The 27,798-nt window shown below is 41.6% G+C and overlaps 1 protein-coding gene across 1 annotated transcript in view; it reads right to left on the bottom strand.

Annotated features, from left to right (window-relative positions):
• LOC132402346 (calcium-activated chloride channel regulator 1-like) overlaps positions 1-27,798 on the bottom strand; it is a 122,840-nt gene that overhangs the window by 21,777 nt on the left and 73,265 nt on the right. Inside the window, exons 13-15 of the mRNA XM_059985225.1 lie at positions 26,246-26,267; positions 12,851-13,053; positions 573-802 (exon numbers count right to left, since the gene is read on the bottom strand). Of these exons, the coding sequence (XP_059841208.1) occupies positions 573-802; positions 12,851-13,053; positions 26,246-26,267 (455 nt within the window). The remainder of the gene's footprint in view (positions 1-572; positions 803-12,850; positions 13,054-26,245; positions 26,268-27,798) is intronic.

The following is a 27,798-nucleotide window of genomic DNA, read 5'->3' as shown; positions in this document are numbered from 1 at the left end:
TAGATTGATTTTGGAGTAGTTTAAAAGGTCGTCTCAGATTTCTAGCAGAATGGCCTGTACTGTGTTATACTGTTCAATGTTCTACTTTCTATATCTGTATGGAATACATGAATTTGCTCAGATTCAAAGAGCTGGGAACCTAGGCTTAAGCTCCCTGAAGTATAACCAGTACAGATCAGTTTAAAGCCTGGAGTATTAACAAATAGTCACTGAGGGTGAACTTTGCACAGGTATTCACCCAATTGCTATAATCCTGGAATATCAATCATATATTGGAAAACTGACTTTGGATCATATTCTGATTTTCCCCCTTCAAACCCAGTCCCTGAAATGAAAACCAGTTAAGTGCTCAAATCTAGGCAATTTTAATTGCAAGCAACTTCATCATTCCTTTTGTAAAATTTCTGTGCACTTTCAAGATGTATTTGTTTCCTTTTCCTTCGTCGATACACAATGCAAAGAATGAGACCAATAAATGTACACAGAATAATTACAAATATTAATGGAATCCAACATTTCCATGATATATAAGTGTAACAATGTCGCTTAGCCGAAAACACAAAGAAAGATACCTTGGCTATGTTTGACAGCTGAGAATATTGATTGCTCTGGTCATATGCACGCACAGCAAAGTAGATCACTGCCCTATTTCCCATGTTTGGCTTCTCAAAGTAAACAGTTAGTGTTTCTTTGGAGCCATAAGGTTGCGGAATCATGATAGTTGTGTTAATTAGTCGAGCTTTGGCAAAATTATCTCGTAGTTGCAGCAGTTTGTCACTCGTTCTCACTTCATAACGAGATGCTAAAAAAGAAGAAGATTGATTTTAATGTATTTTTATATACTCAGTGGCTACTTTATCAGGTATCCGGTATTCTTCATCAGCTAATCTGAACTCTTCATACGGCAACAACTTAATGCATAAAGGTATGCAAACATGGTCAAGAGGTTCCATTGTTCAGACTAAACATCAGAATTGGGAGGAAATGTGATCAAAGTGACTTTGATCATGGAATGATTGTTAGTGCCAGACAGAGAGGTTTGAGATCTCAAATACTCTAATTTCCTGTGATCTTCACACACGGCAATCCCTAGAGTTTACAGAAAAACAAAAAAAGCTTTGAGTGAGTGGTACCTTTATGATGAGAAAGGTCAGAGAAGAAGGCCAGACTAGCTCAAGCTGACAGGAAGGCAACAGTAACTCAAATAACCATGTGTTTAAACAGTGGTGAGCATCTTTGAACACACAGCACATTGATCTTGAAATGGATGGGCTACAACAGTAGAAGACCACAAATATACACTCAGTGCCCATTTTATTAGGTCCAGGAAATAGAGTGGTTGTGGAGAGGATGTTTCCTGTGGTGGGGGAGTCTAACATCAAAGGACACAGCCTCAGAATAGAGGGGTGTCCTTCTAGAATGGAGAGGAGGAAGAATTTCTTTAGCCAGTGAGTAGTGAATCTGTGGAATTCATTGCCACAGGCAGTTGTGAAGGCCAAGTCATTGGGTATTTTTAAGGCAGAGGTTGATAGATTCTTATTCAGTCAGGGTGTGAAGGGATATGGGAAGAAGGCAGGAAATTAGGGCTGAGAGGGAAAATGGATCAGCCATGATGAAATGGCGGAATTGGGAAATGAACCTGGTCAGGTGTCAGATCTATCAGTGAGAGAGCATTTTGTAGATAGTGATCAGAATTCTGTCACCTTTACCATAGCATTGGAACAGAAAAGTTAGGAAAGCGTTTTATTGGAGTAAGGGGAAATATGAGGCTATCAGGCAGGAACTTGGAAGCATAAATTGGAAACTGATTTCTCAGGGAAATGTATGGAAGCAATGTGGCAAATGTTTAGGGGATATTTGTGTGGAGTTCTGCATAGGTATGTTTCAGTGAGACACAGAAGTTATGGTAGGGTACAGGAACCTTGGTGTACAAAGGCTGTTGTAAATCCAGTCATGAAGAAAAGAAGAGCTTACAAAAGGTTTAGAAATCTAGGTAATGATAGGAAACTAGAAGATTATAAGGCTAGCAGGAAGGATATTAAAAAAAAAAAATTAGGGGAATCAGAAGGGGCCATGAGAAGGCCTTGCCAGACAGGATTTAGGATAATCCCAAGGCATTCTACAAACGTGAAAAGCAAGAGGATAAGACATGAGAGAATGGGACTAATCAAGAGTGACAGTGGAAAAGTGTGTATGGAACTGGAGGAGATAGCAGAGGTACTTAATGAATACTTTGCTTCAGTATTCACTATGGAAAAGGATCTTGGTGATCGTAGGGAGGACTTACAGTTGATTGAAATGCTTGAGCATATAGATATTAAGAAAGAGGATGTGCTGGAGCTTTTGGAAAATATCAAGTTGCATAAGTCTTCGGGAATGGACAAGATGTACCCCAGGCTACTGTGGGAAGCGAAGGAGGAGATTGCTAAGACCCTGGCAATGATCTTTGCATCATCAATGGGGATGGGAGAGGTTCCGGAGGATTGGAGTGTTGCGGATGTTGTTCCCTTATTCAAGAAAGGGAGTAGAGATAGCCCAGGAAATTATAGACCCATGAGTCTTACCTCAATGGTTGGTAAGTTGATGAAGAATATCCTGAGAGGCAGGATTTATGAACATTTGGAGAGGCATAATATAGTTAGGAATAGTCAGCATGGCTTTGTCAAGTGCAGGTCATGTCTTACGAGCCTGATTGAATTTTTTGAGGATGTGACTAAACACATTGATGAAGATAGAACAATAGATGTAGTGTATATGAATTTCGGCAAGACATCTGACAAGGTACCCCATGAAAGGCTTATTGAGAAGGTAAGGAGGCATGGGATCTAAGGGGACATTGATTTGTGGATCCAGAACTGTCTTGCTCACAGAAGGCAAAGAGTGGTTGTAGACGGGTCATATTCTACATGGAGGCTGGTGACCAGTGGCTCAGGGATCTGCTCTGGAACTCCTACTCTTCGTGATTTTTCTGAATGACCTGGATGAAGAATTGGAGAGATGTGTTAGTAAATTTGCTGATGACACAAAGGTTTGGGGGTGTTGTGGATAGTGTGGAGGGCTGTCAGAGGTTACAGTGGGATATTGATAGGATGCAAAACTGGGCTGAGAAGTGGCAGATGGAGTTCAACCTAGATAATTGTGAGGTGGTTCATTTTGTTAGGTCAAATATGATGGCAGAATATAGCATTAATGGTAAGACTCTTGGTAGTGTGGAGGATCAGAGGGATCTTGAAATCCGAGTCCATAGGACACTCAAAGCTGCTGAGCAGGTTGACTCTGTGGTTTAGAAAGCATATGGTGCATTGGCCTTTATCAATCGTGGGATTGAGTTCAAGAGCTGAGAGGTAATATTGCAGCTATATAGGACACTGGTCAGGCCCCAGTTGGAATACTGTGCACAGTTGTGGTCACCTCAGTACAGGAAGGATGTGGAAGACATAGAAAGCATGCAGAGGAGATTTACAAGGATGTTGCCTGGATTTGGGATCATACCTTATGAGAATAGGTTGAGTGAACTCGGCCTTTTTTCTTTGGAGCGATGGAGGATGAGAGGTGACCTGATTAAAATGTACAAGATGATGAGAGACATTGATCATCTAGATCGTCAGAGGCTTTTTCCCGGAGCAAAAATGGCTAGCAGAAGAGGTCACAGTTTTAAAATGTTTGGAAGTAGGTATAGAGGAGATGTTAGGGGTAAGTTTTTTACGCAAAGAGTGGTGAGTGTGTGGAATGGGCTGCCAGCGACCGTGGTGGAGGTGGATACGATAGGGTCTTTTAAGAGACTCCTAGACAGGTACATGAAGCTTAGGAAAATAGAGGGCTATAGGTAACCCTGTGTAATTTCTAAGGTAGGACTTGTTTGGCACAACTTTGTGGGTCGAAGGGCGTGTATTGTGCTGTAGGTTTTCTATATTTCTATGCAATGGGCAAAATGGCCTAATTCTGTTCCTATATCTTATCATCTGATAAAGTGGCTATTGAGAGTATACAGCTGGAAAAATCACTCATTTTCCTTGGCTTTATGAAATAAGTCACAGGGCATGAGGGCAAAGAGGTCAAGCCCTCATTAAGCATATATTAGGACTCAGATAGTATGTGCTAAGCAGCATACTTAAGCAAGGATATCGTGGCCTTGGAAAAGGTGTCACAGAATTTTACCAGCATGGTGTTCCACTCTGGCTTTTGTCGCATTGAATGCACCTCTCCATTCCTTTCTCCTAATAATGCACCACGGAATCAGAATCAGATTTATTATCACTAAGATATGCCATGAAATTGATATTAGAAAGATTGAAAGTGTACAAAGAATATATACAGGGATATTGCCAGGATTTGATGAGTTAGAGGGGAAGTTTGACGAGGTTAGGACTTTATTCCCTGCAGCATAGGAAAGGAGGGGATGTACAAAGTTATGAGGGTATGGATAGAGTAAATGCAAGCGGACTTCTTCCACTGAGGTTGGGTGAGACAAGAACTAGAGTTCATGGGTTAAGGGTGAAAGGAGGTATAAAATATAAAAAATAATTATATAGTGCAAAAAAGAAATAGTGAGATAGTGTTCATGGGTCCTGCCCTGATGCATCACATCTTGGCATGGCAACTGTTCTGTCTGAGAGCACCAGAAACAGCAGAGAGTTGTGGAAAAAGCCTAATCCATTATGGGGACCAGCCTTCCCCTTGGAGTCTGTGGTGATGTGGAGGTGTACAGGAGCGAGGTGGATCAGCTGGTTGAAAGGTGTTGCAGCAACGACCTTGCACTCAGCGTCAGAAGGGCCGAGGAATTGATTGAGGACTTTAGGAAGGGGAAGTCGAGATATCACGTACCAGAAATCAACAGGGGATCAAGTGGAAAAGGTAATTATTTTCAGGTTTCTGAGGATCACTGAGGATCAATCCTGGGCTCAACATATTGATGCAGTTACAAAGAAGGCATGACAGTGGCCATATTTCATTCACAGTTTGAGGAGATATGGTATGTCACCAAAGACACTCACAAATTTCTACAGCTTTACCGTGGAGCACGTTCTAACGGGCAGCATCACTGGTATTAGAAAAAAGCTGCAGAAAGTCGTAAACTCAGCCAGCTCCATCATGGGTACCGGCTTCTGCAGCATCGATGTCACCTTCAAAATGTGATGCCTCAGAAAGGCAGCATCCATCACTAAGGACCACAATCACACAGGACATGCCGTCTTCTCAGTCCTACCATTACGGAGCCTGAAGACACACACTCAGCGTTTCAGGAACAGCTTCTTCCCCTCTACCATCATATTTCTGCATGGACAATGAACCCATTAATACTGCCTCATTATTTGTTTTTCTCTTTTGCACTAATTATTTAATTTAATTTTCTTTTTTATATATACTTACTGCTATTTATACTTTTATTATTATGCATTGCAATGTACTTCATGACATATGTGAGTGATATTAAATCTGATTTTGATTCTAATTCTAATTCTGACAAGATAGAACAATAGCAGTGCAGAGTAAAGTGTAAAAACTACAGAACAGAGCAGAACAGGTAAAAATAAAGGACTGCCAGTGTCAAGGAGATATATTTGTTAGAAAACTATAGAACGGGCCCCTATGATAGGATGAATTCCTGGCCTTACAATCTACCTCATTACGTCCTTGCACCATATTGTCCAGCTTACCTACTGCCTGTTATGCTGCTGTTTCGGGCAGCAATGAAAGTCCTCCATCTCTGTCTGTATAGATGGATTCCTCATTGTTGTTTCTATAACAATTGTTTTTTGACCAGTCAGGATTGTTGGCCCTGAGCTGAACCCCCAAACCTGGAGGTCTGGTGAGGCATTCTTAGTCTGGCCGCTACATTTTGACCTGTTTGGCATGGATGACCTTACCAAGAGCTAAAGCACAAGGCCCTGACACCAGCCAACATAGTGTTCCGGGTCGCTGAGGCTCACAAGCATCCAAACACTATGATAAGGTCTTGGAGGATATTATCTATCTGCACAGCACTTTCTCTGCAGCTGTAACACTTCATTCTGCATTCTATTATTGTACTACCTCAATGCACTGATGTGATGAAATGATCTGTGTGGATGGCATGCCAAGCAAAATATACCTCGCGTGATGTGTGGTAACTATAAGGTAATTTATAGGTTTGAAGGGGCCAGTCCCTTCAGATTTACTGATATTTTCTTCCTTCTCCATCAACCACTTCCCTTCTTGTAGCACTCTCTAATGCCACCAGGGGAGATGCAGGTTATGCACTTTAACCACATCCTTAAACAAGCACAGACCCAGACATTGTTTTCAGGGGTAGCAGTGACTCCTTGCACTTTCTGCAAGCTAACATATTGCATCTGGTGCTCACAATGCAGTCTCCTCTTCCCCGCAGATTGAAAGATTGTGTTGAGTTGTTGCTTTGTGGCAGCAGTACAGGGCAATACATAAAATATACTACAATTATGATAAGAAATAGAGCATATATAAAATAATTCAATAACCTTTGCAAAAAAGAGATCAAAAATAGTGAGGTGGTGTTCATAAGTTCATTGTCCATTCAGAAATCTGATGGCCGAGGGAAAGAAACTTTCCTAATGCACTGTGTATTTTCAGGCTCCTGTACTTCCACTCTGATGGCAGTATTGAGAAGAGGACATGTCCTGGATGGTGGGGGTCCTTAATATTGGTGGCACTTTTCTTGCTTGTGTTGGATCTGCCTCACTCACCTGTAAAGTTATCCACCTTAAGGGTGGCGCAGCAGCATAATGGTTAGTGCAGTCATGATTATCAATCAGGGTCCAAATCGCATTGCTGTCTGTAAGGAGTTCGTACATTTTCCCCGTGACTGCCAGGTCCTATTCTGGTTGTACCAGATTCCTCCCACCTTCCAAAGACGTTCAGTTAGTGTTACTTAGTTGTGGGCATGCTTCTGGAATGTCGTTACCGAAAGCATGGCCAACAAAAATCAACACTTGCTGGTTGTTCCCAGAGCAATCTTCAAACTGTGTTGGTTGTTGATGCAAAATGGCTCATTTCACTGTACATTTCCATGTTTCAATGTACACATGACAAATGAATCTAATCTCTTTAATGCTAACTCATTTAAGGCAGAGCTTGGGATGGTTAATGACACCTAATGGTGACTCCTTTGCTTGGATCTTCAGAAAAAGCTCTATTTCCACCTTTAATATCTTTATTTTTCCCTATCAATGTGCTTTTGAAGACCCTGACCTGGAGTTGCATGCAGGCTTTTGTTCTTTGCAGGAATGGGACCCGTTCTCGCGGTTCCACATGCCAAGGGTTTGGCCTGAGAGTCTCGATCGTGTCATTGGGGCTCTGGAAATGGGTGGGTCGAGGATCGGTGTCACGGCAGAAGACTTGTGTGTCATTGGGGTGGCTGGAAAATCTTTTGCTTTGGGTCCAAAGATCCGAGGTCTTTGCGATCTTCAGATACAGAGCTTGAGAAAAGCGATGAAATGGACTTAACATCGTAAACCAGTGGGTTGTTGTTATGTCTCCCACTCACTGTGAAAATGGGGGACACCTCCCTCCCCCTTGCCAGGGAGAGAGAGAACCTGTGGTTTGTCAAATGTCAGATGAAACGCAAAACCTTTGGGATTACTTTGTCTGTTCTTTGCTAACAGTTACAACACGGTTGGGCTTGGTGATGGTACCGATGTACCTTTTTTTTGCTGGTGGGGGGATTGTTACTTGCTGCTGCTTACGCACAGGAGGTGAGATCTTGTGGGGGGGGACTTTGGGATTCTCACATTTAACTGTACATGTATATTGTATACATTTCTCTGACATTAAACTTGACCTTTGAACCTTTTATCTCTCCACAGAACCTGTCTGTTATTAACCCTCAATCATCAGGCTTTTGAACCAGAGGGTATAACTTCACTCATCTTCACTTGCTCCATCTCCAAACTGTTTTCACGACCTATGGCCTCACTTTTTATTTATTATTATTGCTTCATTTTTTTCTTTTGTATTTGCACAGTTTTTTGTCTTTTGCACACTGGTTGTCTGCTCTGTTGGATGCAATCTTGCATTGATTCTGTTATTGTTATTGGATTTATTGAGTGTGCGTGCAAGAAAACACGTCTCAGCAGTCCATATATGTACTGAATTAATAATGTACTTTGAACTTCGATTTGTACATCTCTGTAAGATCACCACTCAGTCTCCTATGCTCCAAGGAATAAAGTCCTAACTTAGTCCATCGAGACCTGACAAGATGCCTGTAAATAGTTTTGGAACTATTTCCAGTTTAATAACATCTTTCCTAGAACATAGTGACCAAAATTGAACACATTCCTCTAAGTGCAGCTCCAAATGGAAGATGGACAAGCACCTGAGATGGAAAGGAATATCAAAAAGGATACACTGAGGGGAAGGGATAAAGATGGAAGGCAGGTACCTGTGATTGAGCTAAATGATCCAGGGTTAGGGTTGAGGGTGCCTAACCCTCACCCAAACCCCAATGCAACCTTAAACACATCCCAAATCTCAAACCAATCCATAACTCTAACCCCAATTGTAACCCCAGCATCAACCCTAACCCTAATCCTATTCCAATCCCCAGTCCCAATCCTAACCTCAATACCAACCCTAACCTGAAATTTAACCATAGATTCTGATCTACCAAAGCAAAGGATAGGTTCAAACTTTAAAGAGTCTGATAGAGGAAATGAAGAAGATACTGCTCATCATAATAATAGTGTCAGTAACTGAAAACTCAAATTTAGATTAATTGACAAAAGACTTAATAATGTGCAGGGTTAGTATTCTGGTGGGATGTGAAGAGGAAGAACTATAATGGGCACTCACAAACACAAGAAAATTTGCAGAGGCTGGAAATTCAAGCAACATATACAAAATGCTGAAGAAACACAGCAGGCCAGGCAGCATCTATGGAAATAAATAAACGATCGACGTTTCAGGCCGAGACCCTTCAGCATGGCTTCCTTTTGAGTCCTGATGAAGGGTCTTGGCCCGAAACATTGACTTTTTACTCCTTTCAATAGACACTGCCTGGCTTGCTGAGTTCCTTCAGGATTTTGTGCATGTTGATTATAAGGAGAACTGCTGAGATCTGAAGAGAAGATGGAAACAAGTTCAGCAGCAGCTTTCAAAAAGATTGGGACTGCTGAGCGATGAGAAAGATCAGAAACCAGTAGGATGAATGGATAGTCCTTGTACAATACAGACCAACAAGGCCCAGCTGGTTTTATATGTAGATTCACATATTCAATGATAAAATGGGAAAGAAAGAAAGGAAGAAGCTCTCATCATCTAAATAGTTAGCAATAGTTTCCAATGAAAAGTCACATAAAATACAATTTTAATGGAACGTGCATTATTAAACACAATAATGTAAATCTTACTATCTCACAACTTATTTATTTTATACTCCATTACATCTTCTTTGATCATAAAATTTTAGACATAGAAGCAGAATTAGGCCATTCAGCAATCAAATCTACTCCACCATTCCATCATGACCGCTTTATTATCCCTTTCAGTTCCATTCTCCTGCCTTCTCCCTGTAACCTTTCATGCCCTGACTAATCAATAACCCATCAACCTCTGCTTTATGTCTACCCGGCGATTTGGGCTCCACAGCCATTTGTGGCAATGAATTCCAGAGATTCACCACCTTGAAGCTAAAATAAGGCATGATGAAGACTTAGCATCAAATAACACTTAGCAATGCTTATGCTAATTCTTATGCTTTATAGCTGCAGAGAAATGTGTGTGTGTCTGTCTGTTTATCTGTGAGTGATACCTGCAACCAAACCTAAATCAAGAATGCAACTCCTTTAACCTAAGCCAACATTAAACTCAACATTGACTAAAAATTGACTTGAAAAACAGTTTCGTCATGGGAAATTGAAAAACAAACTGTGATCAGAACATTCTGTGAAAGGAGTCCTTTAGAATCAGAATCAGGTTTACTTTCACTGACATATATCTTGAAATTTGTTGTTTTGCAGCAGCAATGCGGTGAATGGGGCCTCCAGGGAGGGGTAGCAGCTCAGGTGAAGGGGCTTGTCTTATCCAGTCCAGGGCAGCTCAGTCACCTTTGGGTCCCACTGGACAGTGACCACAGCTCAGTACACTGCTTCAACAGGTGGGCTATACCAGGTGAGGGTAGCCAGCAGTCTCAAACACTGGTGAGATAGGAACATGCCTGTCCTAGCATGCAAAGTCAACTCCAGTGGACTGGATGGATGAGACCTACAGTGAGATCCAATGGCCAGGCAGGTGCTACTGTAACACTCCATGGAGAGCGAAAGGCCTGACAAGGCACAGAAGACGTCATGGTCATCCTCTGCAGCTACGGAATACCCCGGTTTGTGACGCATGTTTGTACCACTGGACCTGGACTTCTGAGGTTGAGCGAGTGGAACTGTCCAAGTGGAACAGTTTTTCACTTTAAAAATTCTCCCGCACAGGTTTCCTGTCATCTTTGGACACAACGGCCACCTACCGCAGTGCAATGCAATAAAATTACTATGAGCTACAAGATAAAGAAATAGTGCAGAAGGCAAGTTTCATGGGTCAATGGACCATTCAGGTATCTGATTCATACATATTGCAGACAGTTGACTTACCTGCTCTCTCCTCCCATCTTCTGTGTAATGTCTGCCCAAACAATTTTCAAGCCAACAGACGCATTTAAATGATCACTAAAGTAATAAGTTCTTTAGATGCTGATAAGCTCAGTGATCTTCTCAAAAAAATGAAATGAAAAAAGCATGAATTTCAGTGGGCAATATCAAAGAAGCTGGGTTTGCCTGCATTTGGTTTTTGGATATTATTATTTAGAAAATGGAACTAGATTAGATGGATCTTGGCTGGCATGGAGGAGTAGGGCAGAATGGCCTATCTCTCTGTTGTACTGCTCTGTGACTATCACTCTATAAAAAGGAATGTTTCAGAGCAACTTACAAGGGAACTGCAGACAGAACTGTTCACCTTTACGGATAGGAGCTGGCTATCCATGCAAGTGATCACAAGGTGATCTGTAATCAGAATTGGAGTTCAAGAAATATACATGTGTCGTAACTACAGTAACTGTTTAGATCTGAAGCTTTGTAGGATTGTCAGAATGCAGACGTTGTGTCAGTGTGTAGTATTTTGTATCATACACTCAATGGGCAGAATGTACACACTTCATTAGGAACAGCTGTACTCCTGCTCATTAATGCAAACATCTAATCAGTCAATTGTGTGGCAGCAACTCAATGCATAAAAGCATGTAGATATAGTTAAGAAGTTCAGTTGTCATTCAGACCAAACATCAGAATGGGGAGGAAATGTGATCTAAGTGATTTTCACCGTGGAATGATTATTAGTGCCAGATGGATGATTTGAGTATCTCGGAAACTGCTGATCTCCAGGATTTTCACGCAAAACAGTCTCTAGAATTTACAGAGACTGCACATAATTCAAAAAGAATGAGTGGCAACTCTGTGAACAGAGTTGCCTTGTTAATGAGAGAGTTCAGATGAAACGGGCCCGACTAGTTCAAGCTGACAGTAGGTTAGATAATCACACGGCAATAGTGATGAGCAGAAGAGCATCTCTGAACACACAACACACTGAATCTTGATGTGGATGGGCTACAGCAACAGAAGACCATGGACATACACTCAATGGCCACTTTATTAGGTACAGGAGGTAACTTAATGTTTAATTCTTTTGTAACTTCTTTCAATAGTTTATTTAATATTTATTGCTTTAAAGTCCCTTAAAATTGTATAGCTGGGAATGGTTATGAGAACAAACTCCTGCTGCCTATTAAATGCTCCCAGTGGTGAGTGCCTCAAATAGTCTCTGACAATCAAGTCCAGCTTCTGGCCTTCATGTGTGGCTTATCTCCCAAGCCCAGCGGAACCATTTCTACTGACAGAAGGGGCAAAGGTGGGTTATTAGTGCCTTAAAACCAGGGAAATGGGGCTTGTCAGCCATGGTTGACAGCTCTGCTAGAAGAAGGAAAACTCTGATCTCAAACTTCCGCTGCCTTGCAGCAATACCCACTCATGGGGAAGGCTTTGGGAGTAAACCCCAAGGGAAAAATCCAGAACTGGAATCTCTCAGGCAGTCCTACATTGAGCTCAATACTGACTGGCAACTCCTGCAACGCTTCTGGTACTAAACTGTATCTGCCGTTCCTTTGGGTTCATCAAATATAGGGAGAGGGGGAGATTTTTTTTAATAGGCATCCGTTAGTTTAGAGAGACCATGGATTTGTGACTTGGAAAGTTTCCAGAGCGCAGGCCTGGGCATGGTTGTATGGGAGACTGACAGTTGCCCAGGCTGCAAGTCTCCCCTCTCCATGCCACCGATGTTGTCCAAGTGAAGGGCAAGGGCTGATACAGCTCTGCACTGGTTTCGTTGCAGAGCAATGTGTGGCTAAGTGCCTTGCTCAAGGACACAACTCGCCGCCTTAGCTGAGGCTCGAAATAGTGACCTTCAGATTACTAGACCAATGCCTTAACCACTTGGCCATGTGCCAACGCAGAGGGGGAGTTTGTAACATGGGTAACAATTGTCCAGGCTTGCGTATCTAAACCGCTAGGATGCAATATCCATGGCCAACTTTGACCAATGGAGGCCCTCATTCATAGTGCTTTATATTATAATGTTTGTGTATTAACAATGTTTTATATTATATTAGTTTTAGTAACCTTCTAAAAATAACTCTGCATTGTCCCTTTGTGTTTTGACTTGATTTAATCCACCCAAATAGCATCAAATCAGGTATACAATATGTGACAGCTCTCTGCATGTCCATGCACATTGTGAAAGTTCAAACCCAAAAAGCAAAACTATTTTTAAGTAACTTCAACCTAGCCAGTGTTACCTGATCCATGGTCATAGTCTTCTCCTGGTGCCGTCCATTCCAGATGAATGTTATTCTCAAGTAATGCTACTTGAAGGTCTCTGACTTTACATGGTGGGAAGTCAATAGTGGGTATGAGGGGAAGCGAAATTGATCCTCCTGCTTGAACCCTGTTGAAGTCTCCTATTTCTCTATTAAAATCTTCTTCAAAAACGTCAGGTTGAATATTTCCTAAATGGAGAAAAGGATATGCATATTTATTTCCTGACTTTGTGGGTTTAAATGCCTCACAACTTTAAATTCCTAGAAGTTGTTATTTCAGATTACCTGTCCTGGGCCCAGCATGTAAGTGCAATTACGAAGAAAGCATGGCACTACCTCAAGTCCCTTAGCCATTTGTGGAAATTCGGCATGACATATAAAGTTATGACAAACTTTTATAGATGTGTAGGGCCGAGTATATTGACTGGTGGCATCACAGTCTGGTATGGAAACACCAGTGCCCTTGAATGGAAAATCCTACAAAGAGTGGTGGATATGGCCCAGTCCATCATGGGTAAATCCCTCCCAACCATTGAGCTCTGTTAAATGAAACTCTGTAATAGGAAAGCAGCATCCATCAGATGGGACCCCCCACCAGCCAGGACATTAGAATTAGAATCAGAATCAGGTTTAATATTATTAGCATATGTCATGAAATTTGTTAACTTCATGACAACAGTACAATGCAATACATGATACTATAGAAAGATTGTGAAATACGGTAAATATATATCTATTAAATAGTTAAATAGGTAGTGCCAAAACAGAAATTAAAAAAAAAGTAGTGAGGTAGTGTTCATGGGTTCAATGCCCATTCAGAATTGGAAGACAGAAAAGAAGCTGTTCATGAATTGTTGTGTTGTAGCAGCATAACAACGCAAAGTTGTAAATTTAGTATAAATAACAAAAATAAATGTGGAAACCATAGAAAAGGTGCAGAGGAGATTTACAAGGATGTTGCCTGGATTTTGGAGCATGCCTTATGAAAATAGGTTGAGCAAACTCAACCTGTTTTTCTTGGAGCGATGGAGGATGAGAGATGACGTGATAGAGCTGTATAAGATGATGAGAGGCATTGATCACATGGATAGTCTGAGGCTTTTTCCCAGGGCTGGAATGGCTAGCACTAGAGGGCACAGTTTTAAGGTGCTTGGAAGTAGGTGCAGAGGAGATGTTAGGGGTAAGTTTTTTAAACGGAGAGTGGTCAGTGCATGGAATGGGCTGCCGGTGGTAGTGGTGGAGGTGGAAACGGTAGGGTCTTTTAAGAGACTCATGGACAGGTACATGGAGATCAGAGCAAACAGAGGGCTATAGGTAACCCTGTGTAATTTCTAAGGTAAGGACATGTTTGGCGCAGCTTTGTGGGCCGAAGAGCCTGTATTGTGCTGTAGGTTTTCTATGTTTCTAAAGTAAAAGTGCAAAGAAACGGAATAATGAGGTAGTGTTCATGGACAGTTCAGAGATCTTATGACAGAGGGGAAGAAGCTTTTCCTCAATCTTTGAGTGTGGATCTTCATGCTCCTATGCCTCCACCCAGATGGTAATAACACGAAGAGAGCTTGTTCTGAATCATGTGGGTCCTTATGATGGATACCTCCTCTTGAGACAGCACCTCTAGAAGATGTACTGGGTAGTGGGGAGCATATGCCTAAGACAGAGCCGGTTGAGTCTACAACCCTTTGTAACCTTTTGCAATCTCATACATCAGCAATGCAATTTCCATCCAGACAACTGATTGAGTAATTGTCTGAGAAAGCAAGCCAGGTATTGAGACCAGAGAATTTCCTGGAGGCCAAGCATTTTAATTCCCATTCTGACATTTCGTTCCATGGCTTCCTATTGTGCCAAATGAGGCCATGCTCAGGGTGGAATAGCAACACCTTGTATTCCGTCTGGGTCCCCGCCAACCAGATGGCATGAATATCAATTTCTCCAAATCAAAAAAATCCCCCCTTCTTTTATTCCCCTCTCTGTACTTTTACCTCTTTTTACCTACTTATCACTTTCCCCTGGGTCCCCTTCTTCTCTTTCCCCTATGGTCCCTTTACACTCCTGTCAGATTCATTCTTCTCCAACACTTTACCTTTCTTACCCACCTGGGTTCACCTACCGCCATCGAGGATATTTCCTTCCATTCCCCTGCCTTTTTATTCTGGTGCCTTTTCAGTCCTGAAGAAAGGTTTTGGCCCAAAATGTTGACTTTTTATTCATTTCTATAAATGTTGCTTGACCTGCTGAATTCTTCCAGCATTTGGTGTGTGTTGCTCTGGATTCCAGCATCTGCAGATTTTCTCATGTTTATGAATGTAATTAATTTTTAGTATGTGTAACTCTCCTAGAGCCCGTCATAGAGTTATAGAGAAGTACAACACAGAAAGGGTCCTTCAATGCAACTAGTCCATGCCAAAAACCACTTAAGCTGCTTACTCCCAACAACCTACACCGGGCCCACAGCCCTCCATGCCCCTGCTATCCACGTACCAATCCAAACGTTTCTTAAAACGTTGAAATTGAGGTCACATGGGCCACTTGTGCTGGCAGCTCATTCTGCACTTTCACAGCCCCCCCTCATCTTCCACTTAAACTTCTCACCTTCCATCCTAAAGCCATGACCTCTGATTGTAGTTTCATGCAACCTCAGTGGAAAAAACCTGTTTGTATTTACCTTATCTATACCCCTCATCATTTTGTATACATCTATTGTCTCCTCTCATTCTTCTGTGTTCTAAAGAATAAAGTCATAAAATATTCAATCTCTCCTTAAAACTCAGGTCCTCAAGACCCGGCAACATCCTTTTTAAATTTCTCTGAACTCCTTCAACCTTGTTTATATCTTTCCTGGAAGTAGTGACCAAAATTGCACACAATACTCCAAATTAGGCCTCACCAATATCTTAAACAACTTCAACATCACATCCCACCTCCTGTACTCAAAACATTGGCCTTCGTAAATCAATTTGCCAAAAGCATTCCTAATGACCCTATCTACCTGTGATCAGTATTCACACATTCCTTTGTTCTACCACACTCATCAGTACACTACAGTTCACTGTGTTGATCTACTCTGGTTGGTCCTACCAAAGTGTAAAGCCTTGCACGCGTCTGCAGTAAATTCCATCTGCCATTTTTCAGCCCATTTTCCCAGCTGGTGCAGATCTCTCTGCAACCCATGATACCCTTCCTCACTGACCACTGCTCCCCTTATCTTGATGTCATGCACAAATTTCCTGATCCAGTTAGCCACATTATCATCCAGATCATTGGTACAGATAACAAACAACAAAGGAACCAACACCAATCCCCGTGGCACACCACTAGTCACAGAACTCCAGTCAGAGAGGCAACCCTCTACTACCACTCTCTGGCTTCTCCCACAAAGCCAATGTCTGAATGTCAAGCCACTGAATGTCCTTGACCAGCCTCCTATGCGGGACCTTGTCAAATGCTTTTCTAAAGTCCATGTGGACACATCCACTGCCTTGCATTCATCCACTTTCCTGGTGACTTCTTCAAAAAACTCTATAAGATTGGTTAGACATGACCTACCATTCACAAAACCATGTGAACTATCCTCAATCAGTTCACGTTTATCCAAACACTTTTATATCCAGTCCTTTAGAATACCGCCAATAACTTTCCCACAACTGATGTTAGACTCACTGGCCTATAATTTCCTGGTTTACGTTTAGAGACTTTAGTAAACAGTGGAACAACATTGGCTATCCTCCAATCTGCTGATCCCTCTCCTGTCACTAAGGATGTTTTAAATACCTCTGCTACTTGCACTAATGTGTTATTCTGGTGCTGCTGCAACTTATTTTCTGCTACTTATCTATTTAATACTGTTTTTCTATTACTGTCTTGTTTTTATCTACCACTTTATTTAATTACCTGAGAGGAAGCCAAACAGAGTGTCATTGTATCTATGTATAATGACAATAAAGATCATTCATTCATTCATTCATGCTCGGGACCCAGCAATTTCTGCACCCCTCCTGTAGGGTGCAAGGGAACTCCTTGTCAGGCCCTGGGGACTTAACCATCCTGATCTGCTTCAGGGTAGCAAACACATCCTCCTCAGTAATCTAAGCAGGGTCCATGAAGTTGATGCCACTTTGCTTCACTGCTTTGGATTCTGTATCCATTGAGGAGATGGGAACAAAGAGGATGAAGCTGAGGGTGATCTAGCATGTTTACAGGTAGATGATGGATGTAACATGAATGTAGGGAAGGAGAAACCAATGATTAGGTACAAATGCAGACAAAGCAAAGAGTTAAATTGTACCACAGAGGGATAATTCAAAAGGGTGAAGAATGTGCGTAGCATTCGGAATAAGATGGATGAACCAGTGGTGCAATTAGAGAGTGCCTGGCATGACGTTGTGGGCATCACTGAGTTGTGGGTGATAAAGGGAATAGTTAGAAGATTAACATCAAAAGATAGACTTTGTATTGAAAGGACAGGCAGAAAAGCATAGATGTTGCTGCAGCTCTGTTGGTAAGAGTCGGAATTACATCTTTAGAAAGAGGTGACAGAGGGTCAGAGAATGTTGAACCTTTTTAGGTGGAGTTAAGAAACTGCAAAGGTCAAAAATTCATTATGGGAATCATATATGCCTCCGATTAATAGCCAAGGTGTAGGGTTAAGATTGTAAAGGGAGCTCAAAAAGGCATATAATAAGGGCAATGACACAATTGTAATGGGTGTCTTCAACATGCAGGGAGATTGGGAAAATCCGGTTGGTGTTGGATCGCAAAAGAGGGATCCTGTCGAATACCTATGAGATAGCTTTTTAGAATAGCTTGTTCTTGTGCCTACTAGGGGAAAGGCTTTCTTAGATTGGGTGTTATGTGATTACCCAGATCTGATTAGGGAGCTTAAAATAAAGGAACCCTTAGGAGATAGTGGTCATAATATGATTGAATTCATACCGCAAATTGAGAGGGAGAACCACACATCAGATGTATCCATATTGCAATGGAATAAAAGAAATTATAGAGGCATGAGAGAGGAGCTTGCTCAGGTAGATTGGAGAAGGATACTGGTGGGGATGACAGCAGAGCAGAGATGTCTGATGTTTCTGGGAATAGTTCACAAAGCACTGGATGTGTCCCACAGAAGAAGTTGTTCTCAACTGGCAGGGCTAGGCAACCACGGCTGACAAGGGAAGTTAAAGACTGCATCAAAACCAATGAAAGGGCATATAAGGTTGCAAAATTGAGTGGGAAGTTAGATGATTGGGAACCTTTTAAAACCATACAAAAGGCAACTAAAAAAGCTGTAAGATGGAAAAAGATTAAATTTGATGGCAAGCCAGCCAATAATATAAAACAGAGTACTAAAAGTATTTCTGTTACATAAAGAGTAAAAGGGAGCTGAGAGTTGATATTGGACTACTGGGCAATGGTGCTGTCAAGTAGTAATGGGGGGCAAAGAAATGGCAGACTTTGCATTACTCTTCATTGTGGAAGACTCAAGCAGTGTGCCAGTGGTCTTTGAGTGTCAGGGAGCAGGACTGAGTGCCATTGCTATTAGAAAGGAAAAAATTCAAGGCAACCTCAAAGTCTTAATGTGGATAAGACACCTGGACCAGGTGGACTACAGCCCAGAGACCTCAGAGAGGTTGCCGAAGAGATAACAGATGCATTGGTCATGATTTTATAAGCATCATTTGATTCTGGCATGGTTCCAGAGGAATGGAAGATTGTAAATGTCACTTCACTCTTTAAGAAAGGAGAATGGCAAAAGAAAGGAAATTATAGGCCAGTTACACTAACCCCAGTGGCTAGGAAAGTGTCGGGATCTGTTACTAAGGATGAGATTTCGGGTACTTGGAGACTAATGATAAAATAAGTCAAAGTCAGCATGGGTTCTGTCAAAGGAAATGATGTCTGACAAATCTATTAGAGTTCTTTGAAGAAGTAACAAGCAGGGTGAACAAAGGAGAGGCAGTGGATGTTATTTACTTGGACTTCCAGAAGGCATTTGATAAGATGCCACGCATGAGTCTACTTAACAAGATAAAATGCTATGGGATTACAGGAAAGATATTGGCATGAATAGAGGAATGGCTGTCAGGCAGGAGGCAGTGAGTGTGAATAAAGAGGGCCTTTTCTTGTTGGCTGCCAGTAGGTAGTGCTGTTCTTCAAAGGTTGGTATTGGGAGTGCTACTTTTCACATTGTTTGTCAGTAGTTTGGATAATGGAACTGATGCACCATCAATAACTCTGTCTGAGATGTGAAGTCGAGATATCGGCTTTTATTGACTGGAAGAAAGAACAAGCAGTAGTTGACCACTATACTACGTCCTGGAGAATGAGGGCTGGGCTCAGGCCTCAATCACTTTTATACCGGGGTCTGTGGGAGGAGCCACAGGAGCAATCAGCAGGGGGCGTGTCCAGACAGGTATATGTAGTTCACCACAGGAATTGAGGACTTTATGGTAAAGTTTGCAGATGAGCTGCCCGATGAAGTGGTAAATGCGGGCTCACTTTTAACATTTAAGAAAAACTTGGATAGGTATATGGATGAGAGGTGTATGAGGGATATGGTCCAGGTGCAGGTCAGTAGGACTAAGCAGAAAAATGGTTCAGCACAGCCAAGAAGGGCCAAAAGGCCTGTTTCTGTGCTGTAATGTTCTATGATTCTATGATATGAAGATAGGTCGAGGTGTATGTAGAGCTGAGTGCAATGTGATTTTCATCAGTACTTAGACAATTTGGAAGAATGGGCAAACAGAGGCGTTTGGAAAATGTATGATAATGTATTTTGGTAAAAGGAGCAATAGTGTGAACTATTATCTAAATGGGGAGAAGGTTCAAATATTAAAGGTGCAGAGGAACTTATGTTTCTTGTGTTAGACTCCCATACGGTCTGTGATAAAGAAGGCAAATACAATGTTGGCATTTATTTCAAGAGGAATAGTACATAAAAAACAAGGAGATAATGCTGAGGCTTTATAAGACACTAGTCAGTTTGCAATTGGAGTATTTTCAACCGTTTTGTGTTCCATATCCCAGAAAGGATACGTTGTCATTGGAGAGAGCACAGAGGAAGTTCATGAGGATGATTCTGAGAATGAAGGTGTTAACATTTAAGGAGCGTTTGGCAGATTTGTGCCTGTGCTCACTGGAATATAGAAGAATGCAGAGCGAGTGCATTGAAATCTACTGAATGTTGAAAGGACTAGATAGGGTAGATGTGGAGAGGATGTTTCCTAAGGTGGGCATGTCCAGAACTAGAGGGCACAGCCTCAAATTTGATGAATGACCTTTTAGGACAGAGGAAAGGAGGAAATTTTTAGTCAGAGAATAGTGAATCTGTGGAATGCTCTGCCACAGACTGCTGTGGAGGCCAAGTCTGTAGGTATATTTAAGGTGGAAGTTGATAGTTTCCAGATAGTCAGAGTGTCAAAGGATATGGTGAGAAGGCAGGCATATGGAGTTGATTGGGATCTGGGATCAGCCATGATGGAATGGCAGAGCAGACTTAATGATCAGAATGGTGTAATTATGGTCCTATGGCCTTATGTATTTGTCTCCCAAGCAAATACTGATACAAAGAATGCATTTAAGATCTCCCCATCTGTTTTGGCTCCATACATGGATTACCATTCTGCTATTATGGAGGACCAATTTTGTCCTGAACAATCTTTTTGTTCTTTATATACCTGTAGAATGCTTTAGGATTCTCCTTCATCCTGTCTGCTAAAGCAACTTCATGCCTTCTTTCAGCCTTCCTGATTTATTTCTGAAGTGTCCTCTTACATCTCTTGTACTCCATAAGCACCTCATTTGTTCCTAAACAAGAGTAAGTCTGCAGATGCTGGAAATCCAAGCAAGACACGTAACATGCTGGAGGAACTCAGCAGGCCAAGCATCATCTATGATAAAAGATACTTTTTACCATAGATGCTTCCTGGCCTGCTGAGTTCCTCTAGCATGTTGTGTCATTTGTTCCTACTTGCCAATACTTACTAAGCACCTCCTTGTTTCCTCTTAACCAGGTCCTCAGTATCTCTTGAAATCCAAGGTTCCCTACACTTACTATTTTTAACTTAAATTCTGACAGGCACATCTAAGTTTTGCACAATCAAAATTTCAGTTTTGAAGTCCTTCCATTTTCCAAGTACACATTTGCCAGACACCAGCCTGTCTCAATCCGCACTTGCCGCATTATTTCTGATGCCATGAAAATTGGCCTTTCCTCAATTTAGAATCTCAACTCACAGATCAGGCCTATTTCTTTGGATAATTACTTTGAAACTAATAGTATTGTGGTCACTGGAGGCAAAGTGTTTCCTTACACAAATTTCTGTCACCTGCCCAGTCTCATTCGCTAATAACAGATCTAGTATTGTATGGCTCACGTTGGGTTGTCTACATACTGATGAATCAAACTTTTCTGAACACAAACTCTATCCCACCTAGCCCATTTACAGTATGGGATTCCCAGTCAATATACTGAAAGTTCAGCAACACAGCAGTCCAGGCAGCATTTTGTGTGTGTTGCTTGAATTTCCAGCATCTGCAGATTTCCTTGTGTTTGCTACTGAAAGTTAAAATCACTTTGAATAACAACCTTATGTTTCTTGCAGCAGGCTGTGATATTTTTTTTTACAAATTCGTTCCTCTAAATCCCTAGGATAGTTGGGTGACCTTTCACTTACTGGATTGTCTCCGTACTGATGAATCAAACTTTTCTGAACACAAACTCTAAACCACCTAGCCCATTTACAGTTTGGGATTCCCAGTCAATATACTGAAAGTTCAGCAACACACACAAAATGCTGGTGGAACACAGCAGTCCAGGCAGCATCTATAGGGAGAAGCACTGTCGACATTTCCAGCCAAGACCACAAAGGGTCTCGGCCAGAAACGTCTATGGAAATATTCCTGTGGTGAATGTCAAAAATTGTAATACTTCAAGAACATCAAAACACATGCTTTAAATTCAACTAGTTGGCTTTGTTCCTGCATTACAGACTGTCAATCATGGTAAAACTGAAGTCATTCTTGGTTAACTGGACCCAATTGCAATTTCCCATAGTGCATTTCTGAGCAGTTTTGGCAGAACAGCGATTCTATTGTGTGGAGTTCTGATCCCTACCTACCGAAAAGATATCAATAAAATTGAAAGTGCACCAAGAAAACTTACAAGGATACTTCCAGGAATTGAGGACCTGACTTATAGGGAAAGGTTGAATAGGTCATGACTTTTTTTTTCCCCTGGAGTGTAGGAGAATGAGGGGAGATTTGATAGAGATATACAAAATTATGAGAGGTTTAAACAGGGTAAATGATAAGTGTGATAGGTGAAATATTTTAGGGGAATCTGAGGGGGAACTTCTTCACTCAGAGGTTACTGTGAGTGTGGAACAAGCTGCCATGGAAAGTGGTGGAGGTGGATTTCAATGCAACACTTAAGAGAAGTTTGGATAAGTACATGGATGGGAAGGTCAGGGAGGGTTACAGTTCGGTGCAAGTCGATGGGACTTGGCAGAATAACAGTTTCCTCTTGCAAGGGAAATTTCTCCTTATCTCAGTTATAAAGGGATTTCCCTTTAGTCTATAGAGGAAGAAATGGGACTAAAAGCCAGAGTCCTCATGGATTGATGACCAATACAAGGGAATGAAAGTGAAGATAGTGGATACACTAGTTATTACTTTATAAACTCTGGATAGTGTGATGTCCAGCATGGTACGAATAAAGGAATGAGAGATAAAACATAGCAAGATAACACAATAACTGTGAGAACAACACACACAAAATGCTGGAGGAACTTAGCAATTCAGACAGCATCTGTGGAGGGGAATAAACAGTTGATGTTTTGAGCTGAGACCCTTCGTCAAGACTGGAGAAAATGCCACCTGCCAGTATGTATACTTTCCCTCCACTCCACCATCTTATTCTAGCTTCTGTCCGCTTATTTTCCTGTCCTGATGAAGCGTCTTGGCCGGAATCATTGACTGTTTATTTGCCTTCGTAGATGCTGCCTGACCTGCTGAGTTCCTCCAGCATTTTGTGTGCGTTGCTCAAGATTTCCAGCATTTGCAGAATCTCTTGCATTTACAATAACTGAGAGAGACTGTAATTGATATACATGCTGGGCAAATAAAATTTGTTGAAAAAATGCTGAAGATGAGTTTTTAGAATGTATGTAAGATGGACTTCTAGAATATTCAATTGAGTAGCTGGGGGGTTTGGGGAGGCCATAATCTATTTTAGTTAAGTCATAAGACCATAAGATATAGGAGAAGAATTAGGCTATTTGGCCCATCGAGTCTAATTTACTATTTCATTATGGCTGATCCAATTTCCCTCTCAGTCCCAATCTCTTCCCTTCTCCCCATTTGCCATGACTAGTCAAGAATCTATCAGACTCTGTCTTAAATATACCAAATGACTTTGCTTTCACAGACGCCTATGCCAATGAATTCCATAGTCTCACCAATCTCTGGCTAAAGAAATTGCTCCTTATGTCCATTCTATAAGGAGGTCACTCTGTTCTGTGGCTGTGTCTTCTGGTCTTAGACTTCCCCCACCATAGGAAACATCCTCTCCACATCCTCTCTATCGAGGCATTTCAACATTTCAACATTTGTTCTATTACTGCGCAATGGGGAAGTATTAATTAATAATCCTATAGTTAGAAAAATATGAAAGAGTTCATGCACTATGATACAAAAGTTTAAAAGTTATATGATTCAGCCTGAATCACATTCTCGTGAACCTCCTCTGGATGCTCTCCAATGCCTGCACATCCTTTCTTAGATAAGGCACCCAAAACTGCTCACAATACTCCAAGTGTGATCTTCACACAGCCTTGGATCAACTGGACAACACTTATACTTCTGTCAGGCCATTGTTTATTGGCTACAGCTCAGGGTTTAACACAATCATTCTTACAGATATGATCAAAAAGCTTCAAAACCTCCCTCTCTGACTGGATCCTCGACTTCATTGGAAGAGCACAATCTGTGCAGATCAGAAATAACATCTCCACCTTGCTGATTGTCAACATTGCTGCACCTCAGGGATGCGTGCTTAGCCTACTGCTTACTTTCTCTACACCCATGACCGTGTGGCTAGGCACAAAACAAATGCCATCTTTAAATTTGCAGACGACATAACTATCGTAGGAAGAATGTCTCATGGTGGTGAGAAAGTGTACAGGACTGAGATACATCAGCTAGTTGAGTGGTTTCATAGCAACAAACTTGCACTCAATGTCAGTAAAACCAAAGAACAGATTGTGGACTTCAGAATGGGTAAGCCAAGGTAACACACATTATAGAAGGATGGTCCCTCTTAGAGGGATCAGAAGTGGAAAGAGTGAGCAATTTCAAGTTTCTGTGTGTCAATATCTCTGAGGATCTAGCCTGGGCCCAACTACTGATGCATTTACAAAAAAGGCACAGCAGCGGCTATATTTCATTAGGAGTCTAAAGAGTTTTGACATATCACCAGAGACACTTGCAAATTTCTACAGATGCACCGTGGAGAGCTTTCTAGTTGGCTGCATCACCGTCTGGTATGAGGGGGCCATTGCACAGGATTGACAGGAGCTGCAGAAAGGTGTAAACTCAGTTATCTACTTATGGCCACCAGCCTCTGTAGCATCCAAGACATCTTCCAAGAGCGATGCCTCAAAAAGGTGGCATCCATCTTTAAGGACCCCCATCACCCAGATCATGTTACCATCAGGATCAGGATGGAGGTACAGGGGTACAGGAGCCTGAAAGCACATACTCAGTGATTCAGGAACAGTTTCTTCCCCTCTGCCATCTGAGTTCTGAATGGATCTTGAACCCAGAAACAATACTTCACTATTTTTTGCACTAATTATTTAATTTAACTATTTTATTTATACATATATTTACTGTAATTCACAGTTTTTATTATTATATATAAAAATATACTGCTACTGCAAAACAACAAATTCCACGATATTGCTGCTGATATTAAACCTGATTCTGATTCTAAAATATATTATTTTTATGCCACCTGATGGCATATCACATATCACGTTCTGGGGAGAATGTGGCGGGAATTGAAACTCGATCGCTAGTCCTGTAAAGCATCGTGCTAACCGCTATGCTACTGTGTTGCCCACGGCAACTGAGGTTGGCAAATGTCCTATTTCTGTGCTTGCTGATGACATAACTCACAGCAGAAAGGTGAGTGGTGATGAAGACTGAGGGGGAGATAAACATGCTGAGTGATTGAGAGGCAACACCTCAAGTGGAGTATTGAGTGGAAAAAAGTGAGTGGAAAAGCAGGACCTTTCTTAAATTGCTGGCAGATTAGGAAATATTGCTGTTCAAGTTAACCTAAGTACCGTAGTCACAAGACACAAAGCAATAACGTGCAGATGCAACTTTAATAAAACAGTACAAACCAGGAATAGACTCTTTAGTGCACAGTTGGGAAGGAAATTGATATATTGGCAAGGGATGTTAAATACAGTATTCAATTTCCACTATTGTCTGTAAGGAGTTTGTACGTTTTCCCTGTGACTATGTGGATTACCTCCAGGTGCTCCGGTATCTTGCCACATTTCAAAGATGTACAGGTTAGGGTTAAATGGTGGTCATGCTATATTCACACCTGAACAATGGCAACACTTGCAGACTGCCTCCAGCACAATCCTTAGACTGTGTTGGTCAATAACACTAAGGATGCATTTCAATGTATGTTTCGATGCACATGTGGCAAATAGAGCTGACCTTTAATCTTTTATTGTGATTATATTAGTCCTGATGATACTATTCCTGGAGCATTTTGTACAATTTCGGTCTGAAGAGCAGGGAAAAAAATACTTGCTTTCGGGGCTGAGCGATGAAGATTCAGCAAAATATCATGATTTCTGATCTACTGTGCAATCACAGCCTGAGCAGGCTAGGCCACTATTCCCTCAGGTTTAGAAAAAAATCAGAGGGGAAAACAAGGGAGATGTAAAGTACTTTAAGAGACATTTAGATAAGCGCAAGAATCTGATGAAAGTAGAGGAACATGGACATTGTGTGGGCAGTAGAGATTAATTTGGTGAGCCATTTGATTACTAATTGAATTGGCTTGACATAACGTTGTGGGCCAAAAGGCCTGTTACTGTGCTGTATTGTTTTATGTTCCATGTTCCTCTGACCTAGAATGTTGGATCATGGTCTCCAAATAAAGGATAAAGTCTTTAGGACTGAATTGTGTAGAAATTCCTTTACTCAAAGGGAGGTCACTTATTGGAGTTCTATTCTTGGGAAGTCAGTTATTGGTTGCATTTAAAACTGTAATCATTTACTTCAGTTTATTAAGGGTATCACATGATATGGTAATTGAGAAGAAAATGTTCTTTGAGCAGGAAGATCTTGTTGAATGGTGGAGCAGGCTGCACTTCTCCTAATTCTCCTCTTTCTTGGGTTCTTAGGTTCAAGAGCCTCCAAGAGGACCAAAACCTTGTTGTGGCTTGAAGGCTTGTGTGCTTCAATAACCCAGAGAGCTGTATTGGCTGTTCTCATGCCTCTTAGTAGGGTCACTCATGCAAAAAAGGTCAAGGGGTAGAGGACAGACTAAGAGTAGTCCACTGGTCCTCCAGTTTTGTGGATTCAACTCAGCCCTGACTAGTAAAACAGAACTGGAGTTATCCGGAGTTCAATCCAGATAAGTGTGAGGTGATGCATTTTGGAAGGACAAACTAGAAGTGCAGAGCACACTCGATGGGCCAAATGGCCGACTTCTGCTCCTTTGTCCTATAGACTGAGCACAGCATTAATGGTCAGTTACTTAAGAGTGTGGATGAACAAAGGGACCTTGGGGTTCAAATCCATACATCCCTCAAGATCACTGCGCAGGATGATAGGGTAGTTAAGAAGGCCTATGGGATGCTAGGCTTCATTAACAGGGGGATTGAGTTCAAAAGTAGAGAGATCATGTTACAACTCTACAAATCTCTGGTGAGACCGCACTTAGAGTATTGTGTTCAATTCTGGTCACCTCATTATAGGAAGGATGTGGAAACTATGGAGAGGATGCAGAGGAGATTTACCAGGATGTTGCCTGGTTTGGAGAACAAGTCATATGAAGCAAGGTTAGCAGAGCTGAGACTTTTCTCTTTGGAGTGTAGAAGAATGAGAGGGGACTTGATAGAGGTCTTCAAGATTATGAGACGCATAGATAGGGTGATAGTCAGTACCTGTTTCCCAGGGCACCAATAGCAAACACCAGAGGGCATTTGTACAAAATTAAGGGAGGGAAGTTTAGGGGAGACATCAGGGGTAAGTTTTTTATGCAGAAGGTGGTAAGTGCCTGGAATGACTTGCCAAGGATGGTGGTGGAGGCTAAAACATTAGGGGTATATAAGAGCTTCTTGGACAGGCACATGGATGAAAGAAAAATAGAGGGTTATGAGGTAGTGTGGGTTTAATATGTTTTTTCTTACGGATTATATAGGTTGGCACAACATGGAGGGCTGAAGGGCCTGTATTGTGCTGTAATGTTCTATGGTTCAATGGTGACTGTTACAAAAGCAGCAATGAAGAATCCTTCTATGAGTGACAGTATTCCTGAGTCTCCACCTGGAACTTGTACAACCGACAGTCAAGAAAACTGAGCTTCTGACACAATGAAGGAAGCCCTGAACACCACCAGAGATGGAGGACCTTTATTGCTGCCTTAAACATCAGTGGCATAACAGGCAGTAAGTGTAAGAAGGTTCAAGTGGAGTGAGACCTGCACCCACAACTCTCTGCCTCTGAAGTGAGAGTGTCATTGGTAATATCCTAAACAAACCCTTTACTTTGATGTTCGCTTTCATTCCCCTGCATGATCACAACAGAAAAAAGACTTCGATGCTCACACATTCAACAAAATCATAGTTTTGATTGGCATTAGAAATACAAATTAGATGTTTCTATCAGTAAGGTACATTGGA

The sequence above is a fragment of the Hypanus sabinus genome, chromosome 11 (assembly GCF_030144855.1).
Source record: "Hypanus sabinus isolate sHypSab1 chromosome 11, sHypSab1.hap1, whole genome shotgun sequence".
NCBI classification, from domain to species: domain Eukaryota; kingdom Metazoa; phylum Chordata; class Chondrichthyes; order Myliobatiformes; family Dasyatidae; genus Hypanus; species Hypanus sabinus.
This window is presented reverse-complemented; position numbering and strand designations above follow the sequence as displayed.